The sequence below is a fragment of the Canis lupus genome, chromosome 13, assembly GCF_011100685.1.
Source record: "Canis lupus familiaris isolate Mischka breed German Shepherd chromosome 13, alternate assembly UU_Cfam_GSD_1.0, whole genome shotgun sequence".
In the NCBI taxonomy this organism is placed as follows: Eukaryota; Metazoa; Chordata; class Mammalia; order Carnivora; family Canidae; genus Canis; species Canis lupus.
The window spans coordinates 38,366,926-38,390,826 of record NC_049234.1 but is presented as its reverse complement, the minus strand read 5'-3'; the positions used below and the strand labels follow the sequence as shown (position 1 = coordinate 38,390,826).

Here is a 23,901-nt window from a genome sequence, read left to right as displayed (position 1 = left end):
GTAGAAAACCCTACAGAACCTACAACTGGGACTAGAATCAATAAGTCAACAGTTAAGAACACAGGAGGTAAAGTCAGTATTAAAAAGTCAACTGTATTTCTATTTGCTAACAATAGACAACCAAAAATGGAAAGTCATGCCATTTGCTGAGAAAAACAAAAACAAAAAAACACAACTGACCAGACTAATTCTACAACTCACATGGAAATACCTGGGGGGCTCAGTCAGTTAAGCATCTGTCTACAGCTCAGGTCATGATCCCAGAATCCTGGGATCCAGCCCCACGTCAGGCTCCCTGTTCAGTGGGGAATCTGCTTCTCCCTCTGCCCCTCATCCCACTCATGCTTACTCTTTCCCTCTCTCTCAAATAAATGAACAAAATCCTAAAAAAAAAAAAAAAAAAAAAAAAAAAAAAAAACTTATATGGCAAATCGATTTTCAACAAAGGGACATAGTCTATTCAGTGGAAAAGGGACAGTCTTTTCAACAAATAGTACTGAACATCTACATGCGATAAAATAAACTTGAGCCTATACTTCACAGTACATACAAAAACTCAAAATGATTTACAGGCCTAATTGTAAAAGTTAAAACTCTAAAATTTCTGGGGGAAAAAAAAATAAGAAAATCTCCATGACTGACACCAAAAGAAAAATCTTGGGGGGGGGGGGGTCATAAACTGAAATTCATCAAAAAACTTCTACTTGTTCTTTTAAGATTTGTTTTAGAGAGAGAGAGATAGAGCATGAGCAGGGTGAGGAGCAGAAGGGGAGACAGGGGAAGCAGACACACAGCTCAATCCCAAGACCCTGGGCTGAAACCAAAAGTCAGAGGCTTAACTGACTGAGCCATCCAGGTGCCCCAAAAACCTTCTGCTCTTTGAATACACTACTAAGGAAATGAAATTCACGGCACCAAGACACCCTACTCAGTAACAGACCCACTGTGAAGCCATCAGCACCCCCCACTGCTCTCCTTTCCCTACTTCTGCCCTTCACACAAGGCCCTCAACGCCCACCCGCCCCAGGTACTACCTCTGATGACCGCCTCACCTGACCATCCTGCCTCCTCCACATGCAGAGCGCTGACCTCTGCCAACGCCGACCCTACATGCCGCACTGCTGCTTACCAGTCCCCCTGCTGCCCACAGAACCTAACCCACACCTTCAGCACGGGCTGTTGCAGCCTAGGCCTGCAGCCCTCGCTGCTTCTCTCTCACCCCTTTACATTCTAGGCATCCTGGCCACCTGCACTCTCAGCACCTCTGCTTCTGCCGGCCCCTGCAGGTACACCCTGCCCTGGCCTCTCTACCATGGGGACTCCTGCTCACTCCTCAACAGCAATCCCTGTTACGTCACCCAGGACACTCGACCTTTCCCAGCAAGTGATCCAATATTCCCACAACGCTTTGTTCATATGATGGGTATGGGATCAGCACAAAATATTAACAGTTGTATGCTCCAGTAGGCCTGCCTTCTCCAATGCACTGTGAGCAAGGGAAAAATTTTTCGTTTTTATCCTTAGTGTGCATAGAATTTTTTAGAAAACTGTTCAGAGCCTTTCCGTCTGGCGGCAGCCATCAGGGTAGGCCGAGATGGGTGCGTACAAGTACATCCAGGAGCTATGGAGGAAGAAGCAGTCCGATGTCATGCGCTTTCTTCTCAGGGTGTGCTGCTGGCAGTACCGCCAGCTCTCTGCGCTCCACAGGGCCCCCGCCCAACCCGGCCCAATAAAGCGCGCAGACTGGGCTACAAGGCCAAGCAAAGTTATGTCATGTATTGGATTCGTGTGCATCGTGGTGGCCGCAAATGCCCAGTTCCTAAGGGTGCTACCTATGGCAAGCCTGTCCATCATGGTGTTAACCAGCTGAAGTTTGCCCAAAGCCTTCAGTCTGTTGCAGAGGAGCGAGCTGGACGCCACTGTGGAGCTCTGAGAGTCTTGAATTCTTATTGGGTTGGCGAAGATTCCACATACAAATTCTTTGAGGTTATCCTCATTGATCCATTCCATAAAGCTATCAGAAGAAATCCTGACACCCAGTGGATCACCAAACCAGTCCACAAACACAGGGAGATGCGAGGGCTGACCTATGCAGGCCGCAAGAGTTGTGGCCTTGGGAAGGGTCACAAGTTCCACCACACTATTGGTGGTTCTCACAGTACAGCATGGAGAAGACGCAATACTCTCCAGCTCCACCGTTACCGCTAATATAAGTAATGTTTGTAAAATTCTTACCTAATAAACAATTTAGGACAGTCAAAAAAAAAAAAAAGAAAACTGTTCTGTTCAGAGGCTGCAGGGTAGCTCAGTCGGTTGAGTATCCGACTCTTGGTTTCAGCTCAGGTCATGGTCTTGTGGGTGTGGGGATGGAGCTCCAAGCTCAGCAGGGAATCAGCTCAGCAGGGAGTCTGCTGTAAGCTTCTCACACCCTGCCCCTACACCCCACTTGATAGATAGCTCACTAAAACAAGTAAATCTTTAAAAAAAATTGTTCATGGAAGGAATAGAACCAAAACCCTCCCATATGACTCAATATTGTAAAGCTCGATTTTTCCAAATCTACAAATATACGAATCAAGATATTGGAAGGTACTTGATGAAATGGCCAAAATTCATATAGAAGAATTACATACAAGAATAGCCAATTTAAAAAAAGAAAAAGAATAGCCAGTTACATTTTTCAAAGTTTTTTTTTTAAGATTTTATTTATTTATTCATGAGAGACACAGAGAGAGAGAGAGAGAGGCAGAGACACAGGCAGAGGGAGAAGCAGGCTCCCTGTGGGGAGCCCAACGTGGGACTTGATTCCGGGTCTCTAGGATCATACCCCGGGGAGAAGGCGGTGCTAAACTGCTGGGCCACCCGGGCTGCCCAATTTTTCAAAGTTTATGAAGAGGAGGATTTGTCCTATTTATGTTAAAGTGTATCAAATCAATGGAACTATATAAAAAGTCCAGAAATGAACACCAAATAGGAAGAAAATATACATGAAAGACTTTTAAACAATACAGATTAGTCAATAAATAGTGTTGAAACAGCTAGTTAAACTCTCAAGGAAAACACTAGCCCCCCTCACCTCTCTTTATCCCAATACAAACTCTAGACGCATGTAAGAGTTAAAAGTGGAAGGATGAAACGTAAAAGTCCGAGTAGAAAGTACAAGTAAATATTTTATAGTGTTGAAGTAGGAAAGGATGTTCTAAGCCAGACTAGTGAACACTATTCAGTTTGACTATTAAAAAAAAGTTTGAGGGCAGCCCAGGTGGCTCAGCAGTTTACCACTGCCTTCGGCCCAGGGCGTGATCCTGGACCCTGGGATTGAGTCCCACATTGGGCTCCCTGCATGGAGCCTGCTTCTCCCTCTGCCTGTGCCTCTCTGTGTGTGCGTGTGTGTCTTTCATGACTATATAAATCTAAATAAATAAATAAATAAATAAATAAACAATAAAGAGTTTCAGTTTCTGAGTCAAAAACATACATTAAATTTGAAAACCTGGTGGCTCAGTGGTTGAGCGTCTGCCTTCGGCCCAGGGCGTGACCCCGGGGTCCTGGGATCGAGTCCCGCATCCCCTGCAGGGGGATGCCTGTGTCTGCCTGTGTCTCTGTCTCTCTCTCTTTCTGTGTCTCATGAATAAATAAAATCTTAAAAAAAATTTTGAAAACCATATCCATACTTATACCTATGCACACCACTCTACACGCTCACACACCTCATCCAAAGAGCATAAGGTAAATAAAAGACAAAGTAGGACGAATCATTCATAACAGATGAGAGAGAAATCTAACACCAGCATGCAAAGGAGCTCACCTACATCAACAAGACAAATAGGAAAATGGACAAACGTGCATACGGAATTCCCAGAAAAGACATCCAGCAGACTGAGGGGAGAGCACTGGCCTCTACTGCACCGCGGACAGCGTGGACATGCTAAGGTCCGGACTCTCGCACCAGGTTTCAGTTGTGTCACAAGTGAAAGGCTTGGAGGAAGGTCTGGCACACAGCCATGCTCCGCTAGCACAGATGTCATCAGCGCTGCGGTCATTGCACAGTCAGCGGAGCCTACAGACACCACGTGATGGGATCACCCACGTTTTGACGTGTATCTACAGAAACCCTCCCACAAGGGCACAGAGGTATTAGAAGAAACACAAATACCAATCAGGGGTCTGGTCAGATTTAAAAAAAAAAAAACAACCAATGGGAGCAAGTGGTGAGTTCGTATAAACTACAGAGCAAAGAGCAGAGCTCAACCGCCAATGGAAAAGCACAGTGTGTGCAGCTAATCAAGACCGGTTAGGTAAGGTTCCGTTCGCGGCCCCTGCCCCAGGCCAGGTGATCTGTGTGCTGACACTGGACACACAGGGACAGCAGCCCAGAACCTGCTCTCCGTGGAGACAAACCGTGAGCAGGCTGCTGATGGCAAGCCACGACCAATGCTTGCAGGGGAGGAGGGTGCAGAGACAAGGAAGGGTCTGGGCCTGGAAGGCAGCCTGCAACTTGCAGGAAGCAGGTGTGCTGAGCACTGACTGCCCGGTCAGTGCCCTAAAGGCACCATCTGTTTTGATACACACAGCCAAGCAGGTGTGAGAGAAACCCATTGCTGGTTAGCGGCCGGGACTCACTGAGGACCGGCTCCCACAGGCTCTGCCCTACACCCGAGCCGTGATGCATGCTGGCACAGGTCATGAAGGCAGGGTTCAGGGGGTCTTCCCTCCCTGCATCCTACTTCATGGCAGTTGAAGAAGCACTCAGGCTTCCTCCTCGTTCACCACAACAACCCAGTCCTCCCACCCCATTTAGTGCTGACCAGACACCATCTCAGCCCCAAGAGTCCTAGCCCTTGGCTGGAAGGACACCCACATGTATGGTGGCTGCCACACACAGAGGGGCTGGGCCGCCTGCATGGAGCCCATGGGCACCACTGCCCAGACGCAGCTGTGAGCCTGTCTGATGATCAGGCGTGTGCAGGGAGACTGGGGAGTCAGGCCACCATGTGGGGTCATGGGAAGGACCCACCGCTGCAGCAGGCCCCCGGGACCTTCCCTCCTAGCACAGGAGCCAGAGAAGAATCAACTTCCAGGGCCACCAACTAGGACCTGGGCTGATGACCTAGGAAAGGCAGTTCCACGGCCCATTGCTCTTGGTCCCTTGGAAACACTCTCAACACAAACCACAGCGAGCTGCGTCACGGGGTTCACGTGCAAACCACCAAAGCCAAGGGTAAAGAAATCACAGTCCTCAACTCCAGCAGCCAGTATGCCCTGAGCACTGGCCAGGAGCCCCAAGAGCCACAGCGGCTGCCTAGCACCTGCCTCCAGGAGATGAAATAATTCAGCTCATAGAAGAGGCTCATGAGCTCCAGCGCTGCTGATCATACACCAGCCACAACCTGGCTGCTTACCTGGGCCTCAGCGGGCCCGGGGTCTAAGAACTAAGCGCACACACCTGCTTCCAAGCACGCGGGCTGGCAGTGAGCGCCGCGAGGACAGCCCCGCAGCTTCCACCTCTGACCCACTGACCTCCCGCAGCAGGCAGCAGGCAGCCCCGGGGAGCAAAAAGCAGCAAGATGCAGCCTGGATGCTGGTTTCAAGGTAACCAAGAGAGCTCAACTCAGGTCATTTCACTCTGACCCCACAGAGAGACCAGAGACACCTGCTCACTTGGGCCACCACCGAGGCCTCGAAATCAAGATCCTGCAGACAGCAGCGTCCCCAGGCCCGCGGGGTACTGGGGCGACAGGTGACCCGCAGCCGCATCACCACCACGCGCTGCCCAGGTGTCCGCGGATCTGCTGCTGTGCATCGTCCAGTGGGCCCCTCACACCCCGCAGCTCCTACCAACCCACGCGCTTCACCCAGACCTCCGCTGGGCCCGGGCACCGGGCTAGAGGCTCGGAGTCAGCAGCAGCCCAGCCCGCCCTGCGTCCCCGCCACACGCCCCACGGCGGCCTCCCCGGCCCCTTCTCTCCACCCAACACCCCTCCCGGCCTCCGAGGCGCCCGTCGCAGCCGGCCTCCCCCTGCCTCCCCCGCCGTGCACTCACGTCCCGCGCCCCCCCCCCCCCCCCCCCGTCCGCGACGGCTCCTCGGGGTCCAGGGCTGCACCGCGGCTGTGCGGGCGCCGCGGGGACCCCGGGGCGGCAGCTCGGGCCTGGAGCTCAGCGCCGCGCCGCGGAGCCGCACCTCCTCCGGCCCGAGCAGCTCCACGGCCGTGCCCGCGGCCGAGGCCCTCGTGACCAGGACACGCTCCCCCGCCCCCCGCCCCGGCCGCTTCCGGGTGGGACGCCGCACGCCCGGCGCACCTGAGCCCCGCGCCCGGGACCCTCCTCGCGCTCGCCCGCCGACCTCGGGGGTGCCTCCCCACCCGGCCTCGCGCGCGGCCCCCGGACTCTCCGGCCGCGGCTCCCGGAGGGGCGCCCGTGCGAGCGAGCGCCGCCCACCCCGCTTCCCGGTTTACCTGAGGAGCCGCGGCCGCCGCCGCCGCCTGGGAGCCGCCCTCCCACCAGCCCCCGCCCGAGGTGGGCGGGGCCAAACGCCGAGCCCGCCCCGCCCCATCCGCCAACCGCGGCCCGGCGCGCGGCCGCCCGGCCCCGCCCCCGCACGATCTCTGCGCTCATTGGCCGGAGGCGCGTCCCTCTCCGCCCCCTTCCCGCCCCGCCCCCCGAGCCCCGGCGAGCGCGAGTGCGCAGTCTCCGCCTAGTGCTCGGCCCCGCCCCCGGCCGCTCCCGGCGGTTGGGCGCGAGTGCGGCCCCCCGGCTGCAGGAGACGCGGCCGGCCAGTGCGCAGGCGCGGATGTGCCCTTCCCGCTCGGTCCGCGCGGCGCCAGGCTGCGTGCAGGTGCACCCCGGAGACCCCGGCGCGCACCGGGGGGCGCCTCGGCGCGTCGCAGACACACACCTATCCAGGTGCACAGCCCAGGTGGGCCCGACCTGGACACACGCGGGCACTCTCATGCCCTGTGATCGCTCACGCGAGAACGCACACACTGAACACCCAACACACACCGGAGAGCCCCGGGGCCGCCGCCCCCCCGCGGATGGGGATGAGCAGGTGTCTGCCTCCGGGCCTGGGCTCGGAGAGAGCGGCGGGGAATAAGGCACAGAAGTGCCCCGAAGGAGCAGCGGGCAGAAGAGCTGCCCTCCCGGCGGGGGCGCTGGCGCCGGTACAGCCCGGAGGCTGAAATCATCCGGGCCCGTGCACAGACCAGAAGGGAGTGCGTTTCAGAAGCTTAGAAGGGCGATTGGAGAAGGAAATGGTCAGCAGCACTGCATCCGGGGCCTGGCAGGTGTCCTCGGCTTGCAGCGGGCTGTCTGCAGAGAGCTGAGGGCGATGGCGTGAGGGTGCAGAGTGGGGCCCCAGGGCACACCCTGGGCGGGGAGGGAAGGGGCTCAGCCTGCTTCTGTTGCAGGGACGGAACCCGCAAGGCTGACACTGAGAGGCTCTGCAGGTGGGGCCCGGCCCCCCAGGAGGAGCCCGACCACCCGGCCCCAAGCCCCTCCCACGGCCCCAGAAGTTATAGGGCAGGAGGCTGGCGTTTCCCAAGCTCCCATCTGGAGGACGCACCTTCCAGCCCAAGCCTTGCCTCTGTCCATGGCCAGTGCCCAGCACCCCCAGCCTCGGCCAGACTTCACTCCCCAGGGGCACAAGGTGCGCCAGCAGACATCACTGCCATCCTTTCGCTTTGTCACGTTATTGATGCCAATCTCCCTTTTTTTTTTTTTTAGATTTTAATTATTTATTCATGATAGACATAGAGAGACAGAGACACAGGCAGAGGGAGAAACAGGCTCCATGCCAGGAACCCAACGTGGGACTCGATCCCAGGACCCCGGGGTGATGCCCTGGGCCAAAGGCAGGCGCTAAACCGCTGTGCCACCCAGGGATCCCCCCAATCTCCCTTCTGTAATTGGAAGCTCTCCGAGAGAAAGGCCCATGTGTGTGATTTGCTCCTGGTGCTCAGCAGCAAGCCCAGCCCATGATGGGTGCTCCGTGCATCTCACGGGCTAGATGGATGACCGGGGGTGCAGTGCAGGAGGAGGACACAAAAGACTTCACAAAGAGAGGGTGGACAGAGCTGGTGACTATTCTGGGTCCTGCCCATCTCCTCAGGATTCTCACTGGCTTCCAGTTGTGTTGTGGCCCTGGTGGGAGCTGGGAAGGTGACGGGACACGGTTCCCAGGCTTGACGACAGCAGCTCAGAGGCACGGACACCCCTGGCTAGAGCCACACGATATTCCGTTTTGCGGCTCCAACCCCCTAGTGCCTGAATAACCATGCCTCTGTTGAAATCTGGAGCTTTCTCCTCTCTAGCCTGCACAGCAGCAACGAACCAGGCAGGCTGTCCACATTTTCTCTATCCCACACGATGTGACAAACAAGGGCAGTGGGTGAGCAGGGGAGTATTAAACTTGCTCTAAAGCAGCTCGTGGTCCACCAGGAATAAGAAACGGTGTGTCCCACCAGACCGATCGCAGGCCTTCCCTGCAGGCACTCCGTGGCTGCTGCGGGTCCCAGTGGAGGAAAAGTCAAGTCCACAGACAATCACCAAGCCTCCACCAAGGCCAAGGCCCTCCTGGGACACCTCCAGGATGGCAGCCCACAGCTGCTGTGCCATCTAGCTATGGCAGAGAGACCACATATCCGGATGCCAATTGCCCCAACTGTCACCCTTAAGACAGGCACCACTTGTTTGTGCTCCACTTCAAAACCCAGGATGTGAACACCTACAACGGGAAGGGGGCATCCGGCATGGATTGCGAGGCAGGGTCTAAGGGAGGTGGCCGCTGGGGCTCCTAGGACTCCTCCCAATACTGCCTGCCACACAGCAGATGCTCGGTGACGTTAGATACCGCTCCCTGTGACAGCAGTGCTCACAGAAGGCGCTGGAGGCCAGGGGAAGGGGTGTGCAGGTGGGCTTCTCTCTCCTAGAGCCCAAACTGGGGAGCCTTGCTTGCCTTGGGGATGTGTCATCAAGTCTGCGGAGACCTCTGGGGGCAAGGCCTCCTGCAGCTGACCGTGAGCTGGGCAGAAGCTTCTAGGCCACAGCAGAGGAGCCAGGTAGCTCCCGCCCCCACACCCTTCCTCCAGCTCAGCCTCTATTGCCGCACACCTGGCTGCCCCCTTGATACCATCTCACAGCACGAGGGGCTCAGCCAAAACAGTTGCGAGCACTCCTTGTGTTTCCTTTCCGTCCTTTGTATCCTTGGAAACCCTGCTCACCTTCCTTCACTCACCCTCCCCACAAGCTTCTTTAGGGTCTTTTGTGGCCAGTCCCACTTACGGTGGGCCTCACCTTGGGGAGGATCACCCCATACAGAGTGAGCCCCGTGCAGGACGGGGCTAGTTCCAGCAAGCAGTTCTCAAGGAAGGCAGGCCCTGGGGACACCCCCCTTTGAGGGCACAATGCAAGGGCAGCTCTAGAACCTTCCATTCTAGAATCTGCCCCTGCTTTCCCAGAGCCTGCCTTGCCCCCCACCAGTCCAGGCTGCATTGGCTTGCAGCCCTGGTCATTCCCCTGTCTCTGTCCTAGTCTCAGCAAGACTTCAGAAATTTGGGGTCCTGGGATCCAGCCCCAAGGGGCACAGGTCGCACTAGACTCCTCCAGCCCTTCTGACCCAAGTCAGGTCTCACCGGTTCTCCTAGCCAAGGCTCTGCAGGGAGCTGGACCACCCTGTCCCCTCCGGGGAGCCCTGGCCTCCATGAAGGGCAGTGCCAGGCAAAAGCTGGACCAGCTAAACTTCATGGAGCAGGTGCGCGAGTGCAGGGACAACGGCTACCTGCTGTCTTCCAGGAAGATCGGCTCTGGGGCTTTCTCCAAAGTCTACCTGGCCTACGCCACACACGAGCGCCTGCGGCATAACCCCAAGCTGGCCTCCGACCTGCGGGGCAAGCGCCATGCCATGGTGAGGCAGGCCCATCTCCCCGGGGGTGGCCCACAGCGGGCTCTGTGGCCCTGTCCTCCCCCCACTGAGGCACCCCCCTGCCGCTCTGGCTCTTCCTGGCATGGTATCCCCTCAAGGCTCCCGCAAGCTGGCCACTCCCAGTTCCAGAACCCCTTGAGCCTATCCGAGCCAGGAAGGGAGGGGAGGATCAGCATAGCCCCAGGAGCACACTGCTTCCCAGCCTCGGTCAAGTTGAGCAATGTGCGTCAAGGGCACGGGGCGTCCACGTCCCCCTTCAGGGGCTGTGCTTGGCACACAAGGGCCGCCCTCCATCCCTGCAGGTGGCTATCAAGATTATCTCCACTGCCGAGGCCCCCGTGGAATTCTCCCAAAAGTTCCTGCCCCGTGAAATATCATCACTCAATGCCACCTACAAGCACCTGAACGTGGTAGGTGGAGACCCCAAACAGCCCATTCCCATCCTGTGCATCTCCTGCTGACCAGGCCCACCCACTTTCCCACCAGGGACCGTCCTGCTTGGGTCCCAGCCCCATCTTGAGGCCCTGATCCAATGCACTGGACAGCCCCTCCCTGGGTGACAGCAGGGAGCTGGGGGTCCCGCAGGTGCAACTCTATGAGACCTACCAGAACAGCCGGCGCTCCTACTTGGTGCTGGAGTTGGCAGCCCGCGGTGACCTGCTGGAACACATCAACTCAGTGTCCGACCACCGCTGCCGCCCGGGGCTGGAAGAGGACGAGGCCCGCGGGCTGTTCTGGCAGCTGGTCAGCGCTGTGGCCCACTGCCACAGCTCTGGCATCGTGCACCGGTGAGGCTGCTGCCCAGCCTGCCCCCTACTCGTGTCGAGGGGCCCGCCTGAGCCCGGGACCAGCTCGCCTCCCCCTCCCTGTGCAGGGATCTAAAGTGTGAGAATATCCTGCTGGATGACCGAGGCCTCTTAAAGCTGAGCGGTGAGCCCGTGGCCCAGCGCCCGCCCTCCTCCCCAGGCCACCCGGACGCCCGCCCCAGCCTTCACCTGCTTCAGGACGCCCATCCGTGTTCAGCTGGTGTCCCGGCCCGGGCCCCAGCCTCGACCCTGGCCTGCTTCAGACAATGTTTTTAATTGTTTTAAAGATCTATTTACATATTTTGGAGAGAGCGCGCCAAGTGGTGGGGGGCAGGGGCGGGCAGAGGGACAATGCTGAAGCAGGCTCCCTGCTGAGCACAGAGCCAGGACCCCATCCCAGGACCCCGAGATCATGACCTCAGCCAAAAGCAGACGCTTCATCGACTGGGCAGCTGCCTGCTTCAGACGCCCGACACCCTCCGCACCCCGACCTGGCTTGACCTTCAACCCTCCTGGGAGGCCCAACCTCCCTCTTGCCTGCACCTGTGCTTGCAGACACCCCACAGCCGTCCCTCCCGAGGCTCTCCTTCCCCTCCCTCCCCTCACGGGGCCTACTGCCCGCCTGTGCCCCCCTGTGTGCCCCCTGCAGACTTTGGCTTCGCCAACCGGTCAGGCCTCAAGAACTCGCTGCTGAGCACCTTCTGTGGCTCCGTGGCCTACACAGCCCCTGAGATCCTCATGAGCAAGAAGTACAACGGGGAGCAGGCCGACCTGTGGAGCCTGTGAGTGGCGCCCACAGGCACCCCAGCAGAGGCGGGCCCCGTGGGAGGGCAAGATAAGGAGCCTGCCCTGAGGAGCCTGTGCCCCCAGGGGCATCATCCTTTATGCCATGGTCACTGGGAAGCTGCCCTTCAAGGAGCGCCAGCCCCACCGCATGCTGCACCTGATGCGCCAGGGCCCCACCTTCAGGCCAGGCATGTCCCCAGGTGAGTGAGAACACCCTGCCTTCCTCCAAAGTCCCGACATGGCTCTGGGAAGTGGGCAAGAGACCTGGGTCCAAGGGTACCTGGGGGGCTCTGCGGTGGAGTATCTGCCTTCAGCTCAGGTCATGACCCCGGGGTCCTGGAATGGAACCTCCATCGGGCTCCCTGCTCGGGGAGGGGCATCTGCTTCTCCCCCTGCCTCTCTGACTGCTCTGTCTCAAATAAATAAAGTCTTTAAAAAAAAAAAAAGAGCCCTGGGTCCAGAGAAAGGTCCTCCTGTGCAGTGAGGGGCATGGCAGTGGCATAGAAGCTGACCTGTCCCCCCACTCCCAACCCAGGCTGGTAGGTGACTGCAGCCAAGAGGTGAGAGGGCAGCTGGCCTGGGGGAGGCCCAGACCCAGACTCCGTGTCTGGAAAGGCAGCACCCCCGTGAGCTGAGCTCTACGCCGGCTCTGGGCAGGCCATCTCCCCTCTCTGTGCCTCCATCTCCTGACTGGTGAAGCATGGACTCCCTCCCGGCGTTTGGGTAGACTAAATGGGAGGACTCCTCCCAACCACCACCACTGTTGGCGGTGATGGGCCTGCACAAGAGGACGGCAGTGGGGGGCCAGAGCTGTGAGCCCTTGCCCACAGAATGCCAGGACCTGATCCGGGGTCTGCTGCAGCTACGCCCGTGGGCACGCCTGGACCTGCAGCAGGTGGCTGCTCACTGCTGGATGCTGCCCATTGCGCACGCACTCTTCTGCACCATGCTCAGCTCACCACCAGGTGCGGTGGGGCCCCCAGGGGGGCAGGCAGGTGGTAGGCCCCCACTGCCCCTCCTGACCTGCCATGGCTGTTGGTTGCAGAGAAGCCAGCCAAGTCCCAGCTGCCAGCAGCCCTTGACCACATGGAGCCTGGCAGAGACTCACAGCCTCCGAGGCTGCTCCAGCGACTCCAGCGTCCCCAGCACAGGGGACCTCACCACGAGAGTGCTTCTGGCCCAATGCCCGAGCGCCCAGACGCAGTCCCAACAAGAGGTGCAGGGTCTGCCCAGCTGGGGCTCCAGAGCACGGTGGCAGCCAGTGTGGGGGTGGGTGCCTCCTGGTAGCACTTTTGCCGAGCTCCACGTGTGCCATCAGGACCACGCCTGGGTATTACCTGGTTAACTGAGGATGGATGGGCACGGGCGAGGCCAGATAAAGCATTTATTTTATGGAAGGGGTGTGATGTCTCAGTGCAGGAAGGGGCAGCCAGCCATGGGGAGCCTGCTGCATCCCCCATCCAGGGAGAACACGAGTCCACATGCTTCCATGCCAGAGCTTTAATCAGGACAAGAAAAAAAAAAATATATGGAGAGTACATGAAGGAAGGGGAGAGCTTGTATCCATGAAGCCCAGCCTCACTGGGAGGAACTGGAATGGGCCTCCAGCTTTGGAGGCAGTGTCACGATGGAGGACATGTGCAGAGGACACTGGAAACACTCAGGATGCCAGGTGGCGGCACACCAGTGCCAGAGAGCAAAGGCCTGCGGAGGCCAGTACTCAGGAGTCTTGTGCAAAAGATGGCACCAGGAAAGGAGCAGGGCGCGGGGAGGCCGTGCTGACGGCCTAGCAGGCTTGGCTTGGCAGCTGCAGAACACAAGGCCCCACACGAGGGGCTCCGAGGGGGCAGAGGGTGGTGAAGGAAAAGGCTTGGCAAAGAGCAGGGCCACAGGTGCCTCAGGGAGACTCTGTCAAGCGATGGGCTCTGAAACTCAAGGAAACTGACCAAAGATAGAGCCTAGTCAGCGGGTGTGTGTGTGTGAGCTGGGGGAGGGAGGGCAGGGGGGCATCACTTCAGTCCAGAGCTGGAGACACTAGCAAGGGGCTGAGGGCAATACCGCAGGTCAAGCAGGAAGGTGGAGAGATGTAGGCAGATGGGCCCCAGCAAACGCTCCAAGGACACACCGGGGGTACAGCCCTAGGAGATCCCAGGACAGGCTGAGGCAGGGGCAAGTCTCAAGGGATCAGTCCTTTGAGGCTGATCTCAGGGCAGGGCAAGCTGAGGAGTCCTGAAGGGAAGATTCGGGGTGGCACCGGCAACAAACAGCCCTGCTTACACCTGGACACCCATGACGCCCAGGCCTCTGTCATGCCCTTGGGGGTGCTCAGGCTGGCACCATTTATCAGTCTAGGCTCATGAGCTGGTTCCTGGAGGTACCTGGGAGAGGGCGTAGCTAGCTCTGGCCGACCTGGGCCACGCTGAGCAACGTGAGTGGCTGGATGCAGCAGGGTACGAGAAGGTACCCTTGCCCAGGTTTATTGGCCATTCGCCCTAGAGACCTCACCGTGAGCCTAGGGGCAGCTATGCTGCTCAGCTCGGGGCGAGCTCTGAGCAGGGAGACGCAGAGGCCTGCAGGTGACTGCAGGAAGGGCTGGACAGGAGGGCCAGCAAGGTGCACCCAGACCTGGCGGTAGGCTGCAGGGGCCTCAGGTGGGCGCTGCCCCCTGTGCTTGTGGCTCTGGGGCCAGTTCCTCTGGGTGCTTCCGGCTGTGCTGCTCCTGCTCCTGCTGGTCGAGCCGCTGCAGCTGCCGCTCCACATCCTCAGGCACCTGTACCTCCAGCAGGTTATCCATGCCCTGCTCTGGCTCATCCCCAATGAGCACCTGCCAGCAGGGGAGGCAGGTGAGCAGCTGGCTGGCACTGCAGACATGCTCCTCCCTTCCCCACAAACCCTGCACCCACCTGAATGAGCTTCTCACAAGCCACCTGCACGTCGGGCTCTGGCTCCCAGCTGTGCAGCTCACGCAGGATCAGATAGGCTCCCTGGTTCCTCACCTGCTGCCGACCAAACACTGTGGCTGTCAGCTGGGAGAAGACAAAGGTTACCCAGGTATCAGTGTCCTCAGGTACGTGTGGGTATGTTGCGGGGTGGCATGAACGTTGCAGGACCCCCGCTCACCAGCATGATGGCCTCAATGAGCATCTTTCGAATGTCAGCATCAGGCTCCCGCTGCTTGTCTGGCGGCAGGTACTGCAGGTCAACAGGCAGCCCTGGAGGCGTATGAAGGGGTTACTGGCTGCCTGCACAGGCCGGTAGGCCAGACCCTGCCTTTGTAAGTCCCACCTGAGCTCAGCGTCTCCGAGCGGGAAAGTTTCAGAAGGGGTCCTGCCAGATCTGTGCATCTGCACCCCCCCTGCTGGGCCAACCCTGAGGCTCGGCCCAAGCCACTCACGCTCCATCTCCTCCTCAGAGAAGTCCTCAGGCCCAGCCAGTGGCAGCAGCAAGAAGGGGAGAATGTCCACTTTGGGCCCAAGTAACCACTCGTGGTGTCCTGAAGGAAAACCAGAAATGGGTGCCAGTCTAGAGGGGGCCCCAGAGCCGTCCCTCTGCCCCAGCCCCTCCCACCGCAACACCCCCACCCTCACCCGCACTCACGATGCTCGAAGCAGCAGTTTCGCAGGGTCCCCACCACCCCGCCCCTGCGCACCGAGGAGTCTGGGAACTGGGTGAGGGGCAGCAGCCGCTGGACCACGCACCTGCAGGGAGGGACCGCTCAGCGCCATCCCGCTCCCGCTCGCTCCCGCCCCCTCCCCGAGGGCCCCGGGCTTCACCTGTCGGGGTCCAGCAGGAAGGCCCGCGCGGCGCGGCGCTGGCTGAGGTTGGAGAGCACCGGCCCCAGGTAGTGCAGGGGCGCCCGGGCGTTGTAGCCGGGCGTGCAGAGCGCGCGTACCAGCCGCTCCAGGCCCGAGCCCCCCGGCCCCGCGGCCGCCAGCGCGGCCATCAGCGCGGCACACGGCGCCGGCTCGCGGCTGAGGTTGGCGAGCACGGCGGCCGCCTCCTCCGCCCAGGGCCACTCTGGGTCCAGGGCGCGGCCGAGCAGGCGGGCGGGCAGCGCGGGCTCAGCCTCCAGCAGCGGCTCGTGCAGCCCAGGCTCCGCGGCCAGGTTGACGAGCGCGCGAGCGGCGTCGCGGGCGGGGGCCGGGGCCGGGGCCGCCGCCAGCTCCACCAGCGCCCGCAGCAGCAGCGCCTGGCCGGCCAGCAGCGCCCGCCCGGGCCCGGAGCCCGTCAGCGCCAGCACGTGCCGCACCGCCTCGGCCCGCAGGTCCGCCCGGGCCCCGGGCGCCAGGAAGGGCAGCAGCGTCGCCACCTCCGCCTCCGCGCCGGCCTCCGGCATCCGCGGCGCTGAGGGAGACAGCCCGCCCCCCGACGCGCCCGCGCCCGCGCCCCCCCGGGCCTCCCCCATGCTGGTCCGCGCCCCGGACCCCGCTGCCCCACCGCCCCCACGCGGACCGAGGACCCGCCCCGGCAGCGGAAGCCGCAGCGCCAATCAGAGGCCGCCGACTTGCGCGGGGGCGGGGCCTGCGCGGGGGCGGGGCCACGCCGAGGCCCGGGGCATTGTGGACTGGGTGCCGCGCCCCGCCGGGGGAGGGGCGCGGGCCGGCCCCTCGGGTGTGACCGGGCCCTTGGGGCAGGCAGCGACCTCCTGTCGCCGGGAGACTTAGGATCAATTACTTTGACCTTTTTTTTTTCTTTTTTTTTCTTTTGACCTTCTAATAATGTTAGGCCTGTGTTTCCGCATCATCTCCATCTGGTTGTACTACTTTCATTTTCATGTATCGTCGTATTAAGTTTGCTAAATTTTCTTATTAAGATTTTATTTACTTATTCATGAGAGACCCAGAGAGAGAGGCAGAGACCCAGGCAGAGGGAGCAGCAGGCTCCATGCAGGGAGCCCGACATGGGACTGGATCCCGGGACTCCAGGATCACGCCCTAGGCTGAAGGTGGCGCTAAACCACTGAGCTATCCGGGCTGCCCGCTTTCTTCTCTTTAAAAAAAAAAAAAAAATCACTTTCTTTTTTCAATGTATTTTTTAAAGATTTGAGTTGGGGACGCCTGGGTGGCTCAGTGGCTGAGTTCAGGGCGTGATCCTGTGGTCCCTGCATTGAGTCTCACATGGGGCGCCCTGCTGGGAGCCTGCTTCTCCCTCTGTCTTTGTCTCTGCATCTCTCTCTCTCTGTCTCTCGTGGATAAATAAATTTTTAAAATCTTTTTTTAAAATTTTTATTTATTTATGATAGTCACAGAGAGAGAGAGAGAGAGAGAGAGGCAGAGACATAGGCAGAGGGAGAAGCAGGCTCCATGCACCGGGAGCCTGACGTGGGATTCGATCCCGGGTCTCCAGGATCGCGCCCTGGGCCAAAGGCAGGCGCTAAACCGCTGCGCCACCCAGGGATCCCAAATTTTAAAAATCTTAAAAAAAAAAAAAAAAGATTTTGAGAGTGAGCCAGAGAGAGAGTGAGCAGAAGCAGGGGGAGCAGCAGAGGGAGAAGGAGAAGCACTGAGCAGGGACCCCACGCACCCCCCCCACAAGGTCACCTGGGACAGCTCAGTCCTGGGTGACCTGAGCCGAAGGCAGACACTTCACCAACTGAGCCACCCAGGTGCCCCAGGGTGTCACTTCTTGAGTAACTTTTGGTAGTTTGTGTTTTTCAAGGAATTGGCTCATCAAAAGTGTCAAATTCATTGGCATAAAGTTGTTCATGCTATTCCCTTATCCTTCTAATGTCTGTAGCATCTGTAGTAGTGTCACCTGCTGTTCTTTTTCCTAGTTTTTTAAGGTAAAGGCTGAGGTCATTGGTTTGAAACGTTGTTTTCTTTTTTTTAAACTTTTTTTTTTTTTTTTTTTTTTTTTTTTATGATAGTCATACAGAGAGAGAGAGAGAGGCAGAGACACAGGCAGAGGGAGAAGCAGGCTCCATGCACCGGGAGCCTGATGTGGGATTCGATCCCGGGTCTCCAGGATCGCGCCCTGGGCCAAAGGCAGGCGCCAAACCGCTGCGCCACCCAGGGATCCCTGAAACGTTGTTTTCTAATACAAGCTTCCCCTCACCTATTCCTTGCTTCATGGTTTATGTCCTTCTACATAGGTTATAGGCTGCTTAGTAGGTTGATATTCTTTTTCTTTCACTCTAAGGGCTAGGACAAAGCCTATAGGGACAGTGAGGCCCAGGAGAGCCACCAACAGGGAACTGCATGCCCCTGAAGTCAGCGGGTAAAAAGATCCAAGAGCTGGGATTTGTCCCCAGGTAAGATCCATAGGCACTTCATAGCTTCAGTCCCAACTTAGCCATATGTGAAAGCCACTCACTTGAAATTGAGGGAGAGGGTAGATAAGTCCAAGGAAATGCCCATCTCTCCAAGGAAACCACATGCTCTGACACACAGATCCTGCCCATAAGAGTCAAAGATTTCTCAAGAAATGGAATCAGAAAATTATGGATAAACTAGGTAATTGTTGTCATCTGGTGCATCTGGGGGGTCCATCTGACTGAGACAAAATGTGTACCTTCAGAGCCCACTGGTGTCCAGAGGCAAACCGGCAAGCACTTGCTCTGACTGATTCAAGGAATCATTTAGTGTAATCACCAGGTAGGGAGCCTTAAATATTCCCAAGATATATTAAAAGATACAAAATTTTTGGAAGTAATTTAATAAAGTTACAAGAGTTGTAGAAAGGACTTCCATGTACCCTTGACCCAGACACCTCAAATTTCCCAGTTATCCCAATAATGACCTTTTAGCAAAGGGTGTGGTCACTTGTTTTCAGTCTCCTTCTACTGGGGACTACTCTTTAGTCTTTGACTTTCATGCCCTTGACACTTGCAGAGCACCAATCAGCTCTTTTGTTGCTCAACTTGCATTTGTCTGGCTGCCTCATGATGAGACTCAGGTCATATATTTTTGGTAGGAATACCATGGAGGGTGGCGCCTGGGTGGCTCAGTCAGTCAAGCGTCTGCCTTCGGCTCAGATCATGATCCCTGGGTCCTGGGATCAAGCCCCGTGTTGGGCTCCATGATCACTGGGGAGTCTGCTTCTCCCTCTGCCCCTCCCCCTCGCATGGGCACACGCTTTTGCTCTCTCTCACAAATAAATAAATCTTAAAAAAAAAAAAAAAGGAATACCATGGAAGTGAGACCGAGCTCTTTGTGTTGAGTCCCATCAGATGGCAAGATACTAGTTTGCCCCCACATAGGAGATGTTTGATTACTTAATTAAGGTGAATTGTCCAGCATTCTTTACTGATAGGTTACTCTTATTCTTTGTATTTAGTAAATGTTTTATGGGGAAATACTTTGAGACTATGTAAATAGTCCGTTCCTCATCCACCTTTCACTCACTAGTTTTTGTATGTAGTTTTTGTTTACTGTAAAGGAAAAAGCTTTTTCTTTACCTATTTTATTCATTTTTTATTTTAAGATTTTATTTATTCATGAGACAGAGAGAGAGAGAGAGAGAGAGAGGGAGAAGCAGAGACACAGGCAGAGGGAGAAGCAGGCTCCATGCAGGGAACCCGACGTGGGACTCAATCCCGGGTCTCCAGGATCACACCCTGGGCTGAAGGTAGCGCTAAACTGCTGAGCCACCCGGGCTGCCCTATTTTGTTCATTTATTATGTCAATGAAGACTCATGGGGTCTTTTTTTTTTTTTTTTTTTTTAAGATTTTATTTGTTTATTCATAGAGATGCAGAGAGAGAGCGAGAGAGGCAGAGGGAGAAGCAGGCTCCATGCAGAGAGCCTGACGTGGGACTTGATCCAGGGTCTCCAGATCACGCCCTGGGCTGCAGGTGGCGCTAAACCACTGCGCCACCGGGGCTGCCCCTCATGGGGTCTTTTTAAAACTATTATTATTAATGTTCTTTTTAAAGACTTTATTTATTTATTCATGAGAGACAGAGAGAGAGAGAGACAGAGACAGAGACACAGGCAGAGGGAGAAGCAGGCTACATGCAGGGAGCCCCATGTAGGGCTCGAACCCAGGACTCCAGGATCACGCCCTGGGCCAAAGGTGGCGCTAAACCACTGAGCCACCCAGGCTGCCCCTATTAATGTTTTTAAAGTAAATTTATTTAATCCTCACACCCAGTGTGGGGCTTGAACTCACCCCAAAATCAAGAATCGCACTCACTTCCAACTGAGCCAGCCAGGCACCCCTCACGGAGTCTTCCTTTATTAAAAGAAATAGAATACTCTCATTACTGTGATCCAGAATTTGGCCGGTGGAAGGCCCTTGAAGGACACTCCTGTGTATTATTTATTCTTTTAAAAAGTATTTTACTTATTTGAGAGAGGGTGTGCATACGTGGAGAAAAGGGTGGGGTGGAGGAGAAGGGGGAGGAGAGGGAGAGAGAATCTGAAGCCAACTCCATGCCCAGCCAGGAACCCAACACAGGCCTCAATCCAACTACTGCGAGATCATGACCAAACCTAAACCAAGAGTCAGACGCTCAACTTGAGCTACCCAGGTGCCCCTCCTGTCCATTTTGTAAAATAGCTTTATTGAGATGTAATCCATATACCATACAAATCATCCATTTAAATTCGATGGGTTTTGGTATATTATTAATTTTTTTAAATGGTAGTAAAATGCATATAACAAAATTGGCCATTTAAACCATTTTTTTAAAGTAGGCTCTATGGGGATCCCTGGGTGGCTCAGCGGTTTCGCGCCTACCTTTGGCCCAGGGCGCGATCTTGGAGTCCCAGGATCGAGTCCCGTGTTGGGCTCCCAGCGTGGAGCCTGCTTCTCCCTCTGCCTGTGTCTCTGCCTCTCTCTCTCTCTATGTCTATCATAAATAAATAAATCTTTAAAAAAAATAAATAATTTTTTTTTTTTTTTTATTTATGATAGTCACAGAGAGAGAGAGAGAGAGAGAGAGAGAGAGGCAGAGACACAGGCAGAGGGAGAAGCAGGCTCCATGCACCGGGAGCCTGACTTGGGATTCGATCCCGGGTCTCCAGGATCGCGCCCTGGGCCAAAGGCAGGCGCCAAACCGCTGCGCCACCCAGGGACCCCTAAAAAAAAATAAATAAAGTAGGCTCTATGACCAAGGTGGGGCTTGAACGCACGACCCCAAGATCTAGTCGTATGCTTCACCAACTGAGCCAGCCAAGGTGCCCCTAAACATTTTTAAGTGTACAGTTAGTAGCATTAATTACACTCGTGGTCTGTGCAACCATCACCACCATGTGTTTCCAGAAGGTTTTCATCACCCAACGGAACCCGTAACCTTTCAGCATGAACCTCCCCCTCTGCTCTCAGTGCCGCCATAGAAATAGGGAGCAGGGCCCTCCCCACGGTGTCCTGCTGTTGTGCTCCCGGCCTCCCCCCCGCACCCACGGGCCTGTGCTTCCTCTCCGTGCTTGTCATTTCACGAGTGTGACGGAAGTGGAATCACGCAGCCTACGACCTCTGGAGGTTGTCGCCGTGTCAACCACTTCATCCTGCTGCTACAGAGCTCGCGGGCGCGTCCGCCTGCCCAAGCATCTCCATGTCATTTTCAGTTTGGGGCTGTGACGAGTAAAGCGGCCATAAAGCCTTAGTGTACAGGCTTCTGTGTGGGCATCAATCTTCATTTCTCTGGGGTAAATGCCTGGGACCGCTGCGTCCTAGTGCTGGCATGTTTTGTTCTCCAGAAACCGCCAAATGGTTTGCGAGTGTCTGGACCAGTTGGCATTCCCGCAAGCAGCATGTGGAGACCCGGTTGCTCGAATCCTCACCAGCTTTGGCGATGTCAGCTTTTTTTATTTTAGGTGTTCTTCATTTGTGTTTCCTCTAATTGCTGGGGATGAGGAACATTTCGTCTTTGCTGAAATGTTTGCTTCTTTTACCCGTTTTCTTTCTTTTCTTTCACCCATTTTCTAGTGGGATTGTTTGGCTTCTAAGTTAATTTTGGAAGCTGTTTTTTTTTTTTTTTTCTTTCCAGCTAGATGTTCTCTGTGGACAGGCCACGTGCAAGCATTTTCTCCTGGTCATGGCTTGTCTTTCCAGCCTGCTGACATGGCCTTTGACAGAGCAGTTTAAAATTTGACAGACTTGGGGCACCAACACCTGGGTGGCTCAGCAGGTGAACGTCTGCTTTTGGCTTAGGTCATGATCCCGGGCACCTGGGATCGAGTCTCACATTGGGCTCCCCGCATCTTGTCTCTGCCTCTCTGTGAGTCTCTCATGAATAAATAAATAAAATCTTAAAAAAACAAAAAACAATAGTCAATAAAGTCCAACTTTCTGATTTCCTTCACAGAAGGCATCTTGGGCGTGTCTGAGTCTGAACATGCTTCCTCAGTTGCTATCCCAGATCTTTTATATTTGCTTCTAAATTTTTCAGCTTTACATTTGAATATACAATTCACTTTGAAGTTTGTCCTTGATTTTATGGCATCTTTTGCTATAATTTTTTTTAATCTGCAAATTTGTCTCTTTTCCTTCTAAGTATTCTTTTTTTTAAATTTTTTATTTATTTATGATAGTCACACACAGAGAGAGAGAGAGAGAGGCAGAGACATAGGCAGAGGGAGAAGCAGGCTCCATGCACCGGGAGCCCGACGTGGGATTCGATCCCGGGTCTCCAGGATCGTGCCCTGGGCCAAAGGCAGGCGCTAAACCGCTGCGCCACCCAGGGATCCCTCCTTCTAAGTATTCTAAGGGAATATTTTTCTAAATTACCTCTAATATATTTATTGTTTCAGTTTCTACATTGCAATCCTCAAATCATCTGAACATTACTTTTGTAAATGATGCGAGGAAGGGGTCTGGCTTTTTTTTTTTTTAATTTTTATTTATTTATGATAGTCACAGAGAGAGAGAGAGGCGCAGAGACACAGGCAGAGGGAGAAGCAGGCTCCATGCACCGGGAGCCCGATGTGGGATTCGATCCCGGGTCTCCAGGATCACGCCCTGGGCCAAAGGCAGGCGCCAAACCTCTGCGCCACCCAGGGATCCCTTTTTTTTCTTTTTTTTAAAGATTTTTATTTATTTATTCATGAGAGACACACAGAGAGAGAGGCAGAGACACACAGGCAGAGGGAGAAGCAGGCTCCATGCAGGGAGGGAGCCTGATGTGGGACTCGATCCCGGGTCTCCAGGATCACACCCTGGGCTGCAGGCTGCGCTAAACCATTGTGCCACCGGGGCTGCCCATGGGGTCTGGCTTTCCTATCTGCATCATCTGTGCTAGGCATTATTTTCCTAAGTGTGTTAGATAAAAAAGTTCATTTACTCATGACAGTAGTGCGCAGCCTCTGAGCATCATCATCTCCATTTCATACATGGGGAGCCAAGGCTCAGAGAGCCAGGTAACTCCTTAACGCCACACTGTTAGGAAGTGAAGGGAATACGTGTGTGCGTTTGCTATCCTGATTTCTTCTATAGTGAAAATTCCATTCCAGCTTTTTGTACATTTTTTCTGTTGCGTTGTGTGATTTTTAAAAGTTATTGATTTGTTGAAATTCTTTTTTAAAGATTTCATTTAGGGATCCCTGGGTGGTGCAGCGGTTTGGGGCCTGCCTTTGGCCCAGGGTGCGATCCTCGAGACTCAGGATCAAATCCCACATTGGGCTCCCGGTGCATGGAGCCTGCTTCTCCCTCTGCCTATGTCTCTGCCTCTATCTCTCTCTGTATGACTATCATAAATAAATAAAAATTAAAAAAAAAATAAAAATAAAGATTTCATTTATTTGAGAGAGAGAGAGAGAGGCAGAGAGAGCATAAGCCAGGGTTGGGTTATAGGGTAGAGGAAGAAGCAGGCTCCCCGCTGAGCAGGGAGCCCAATGTGGGACTCGATCCCAGGACCCTGAGATCATGACCTGAGCTGAAGGCAGACGCTCAACCGCTGAGCCACTCAGGGGTCTCTAATCTACTTTCTCAATAAATTTCTCTCTTCTAGGAATGTCAGTGGTACACCTTGTGTAGCTATGACGACGACACCAAAAAGCAAGTTGGTTCTATGCCACTTCATCTTCATCATGTTACATGTTACATGTATTACAGACATCTCCTCTCACTCTCTGGCCTTTTTATTCTCTGAATGGTATAGATTAATAGATTAATTTTAAACTAACTATATTAATATGTATTAATAAACATATACTAATATTTCCCTTTATAATTAGTGGGTTTTTGACTTGTTTAAACTTGCCCTACTCTCATGTTGATATTTTTATTTTTATTTATTATTATTTTTAAAAGATTTTATTTGTTCATGAGAGACACAGAGAGGCAGAGACACAGGCAGAGGGAGAAGCAGGCTCCATGCAGGGAGCCCGATGTGGGACTCGATCCCAGTACTCCAGGATCATGCCCTGGGCCGAAGGCAGACACTCAACCGCTGAGCACCCAGGCACCCCTCATGTTGATATTTTTAATATATTTTTATTTTTAATTAAC

The 23,901-nt window shown here is 55.2% G+C and overlaps 3 protein-coding genes and 1 pseudogene across 19 annotated transcripts in view; 2 read left to right on the top strand and 2 right to left on the bottom strand.

The window, feature by feature from the left end:
- MROH1 (maestro heat like repeat family member 1) overlaps nt 1-6,539 on the bottom strand; it is a 67,745-nt gene extending 61,206 nt beyond the window's left edge. For 13 of the 15 annotated variants that reach the window (XR_005368924.1, XR_005368926.1, XR_005368928.1 and 10 more), the window contains exon 1: nt 6,457-6,539. The gene's annotated coding sequence lies outside the window, so the exon portion shown is untranslated. Of the gene's footprint in view, nt 1-6,301; nt 6,378-6,456 lie in introns of those variants that run through there. The other 2 variants (XM_038555809.1, XM_038555804.1) reach the window with 2 other exon arrangements.
- Nucleotides 1,565-2,267, top strand: LOC100685381 (annotated as a pseudogene). Its single transcript, XR_005368929.1, has one exon. The product of XR_005368929.1 is annotated as a 60S ribosomal protein L15-like (transcript).
- Nucleotides 6,540-7,800: 1,261 nt separating the features above from the next.
- On the top strand, nt 7,801-12,909 carry LOC482089 (testis-specific serine/threonine-protein kinase 5-like). 2 transcript variants are annotated; one of them, XM_038555818.1, is made up of 8 exons: nt 7,803-9,902; nt 10,223-10,330; nt 10,506-10,708; nt 10,795-10,850; nt 11,376-11,508; nt 11,597-11,712; nt 12,343-12,477; nt 12,558-12,909. In XM_038555818.1, the coding sequence occupies exons 1-8, from the start codon at nt 9,699-9,701 to the stop codon at nt 12,797-12,799; spliced, it is 1,197 nt and encodes a 398-aa protein (XP_038411746.1). In that variant the 5' UTR covers nt 7,803-9,698; the 3' UTR covers nt 12,800-12,909. The 2 variants fall into 2 exon arrangements, with proteins under 2 accessions (XP_038411747.1, XP_038411746.1); XM_038555819.1 differs by lacking the exon at nt 12,558-12,909 and having other exon boundaries at nt 7,801-9,902; nt 12,048-12,472.
- Nucleotides 12,910-12,992: 83 nt separating this feature from the next.
- HGH1 (HGH1 homolog) lies at nt 12,993-15,917 on the bottom strand. Its single transcript, XM_038555817.1, has 6 exons — nt 15,286-15,917; nt 15,110-15,210; nt 14,907-15,005; nt 14,633-14,724; nt 14,416-14,538; nt 12,993-14,336 (listed from the first exon to the last, which is right to left on the bottom strand). The coding sequence occupies exons 1-6, from the start codon at nt 15,915-15,917 to the stop codon at nt 14,160-14,162; spliced, it is 1,224 nt and encodes a 407-aa protein (XP_038411745.1). The 3' UTR covers nt 12,993-14,159.
- Nucleotides 15,918-23,901: the final 7,984 nt, after the last annotated feature.

What these genes read in the sequence shown, in the direction of transcription:
- LOC482089 (XM_038555818.1), top strand. Translation starts at nt 9,699, where the DNA reads ATGAAGGGCAGTGCCAGGCAAAAGCTGGACCAGCTAAACTTCATGGAG. An exon ending in AGGCCTCTTAAAGCTGAGCG is followed by an intron (nt 10,851 to 11,375) that starts GTGAGCCCGTGG and finishes TGCCCCCTGCAG; the next exon opens with ACTTTGGCTTCGCCAACCGG. An exon ending in CATGCTCAGCTCACCACCAG is followed by an intron (nt 12,478 to 12,557) that starts GTGCGGTGGGGC and finishes TGTTGGTTGCAG; the next exon opens with AGAAGCCAGCCAAGTCCCAG.
- HGH1 (XM_038555817.1), bottom strand. Translation starts at nt 15,917, where the DNA reads ATGGGGGAGGCCCGGGGGGGCGCGGGCGCGGGCGCGTCGGGGGGCGGG. An exon ending in TTCCTGCTGGACCCCGACAG is followed by an intron (nt 15,211 to 15,285) that starts GTGAAGCCCGGG and finishes CCCTCCCTGCAG; the next exon opens with GTGCGTGGTCCAGCGGCTGC. An exon ending in CTCTGAGGAGGAGATGGAGC is followed by an intron (nt 14,725 to 14,906) that starts GTGAGTGGCTTG and finishes ATACGCCTCCAG; the next exon opens with GGCTGCCTGTTGACCTGCAG.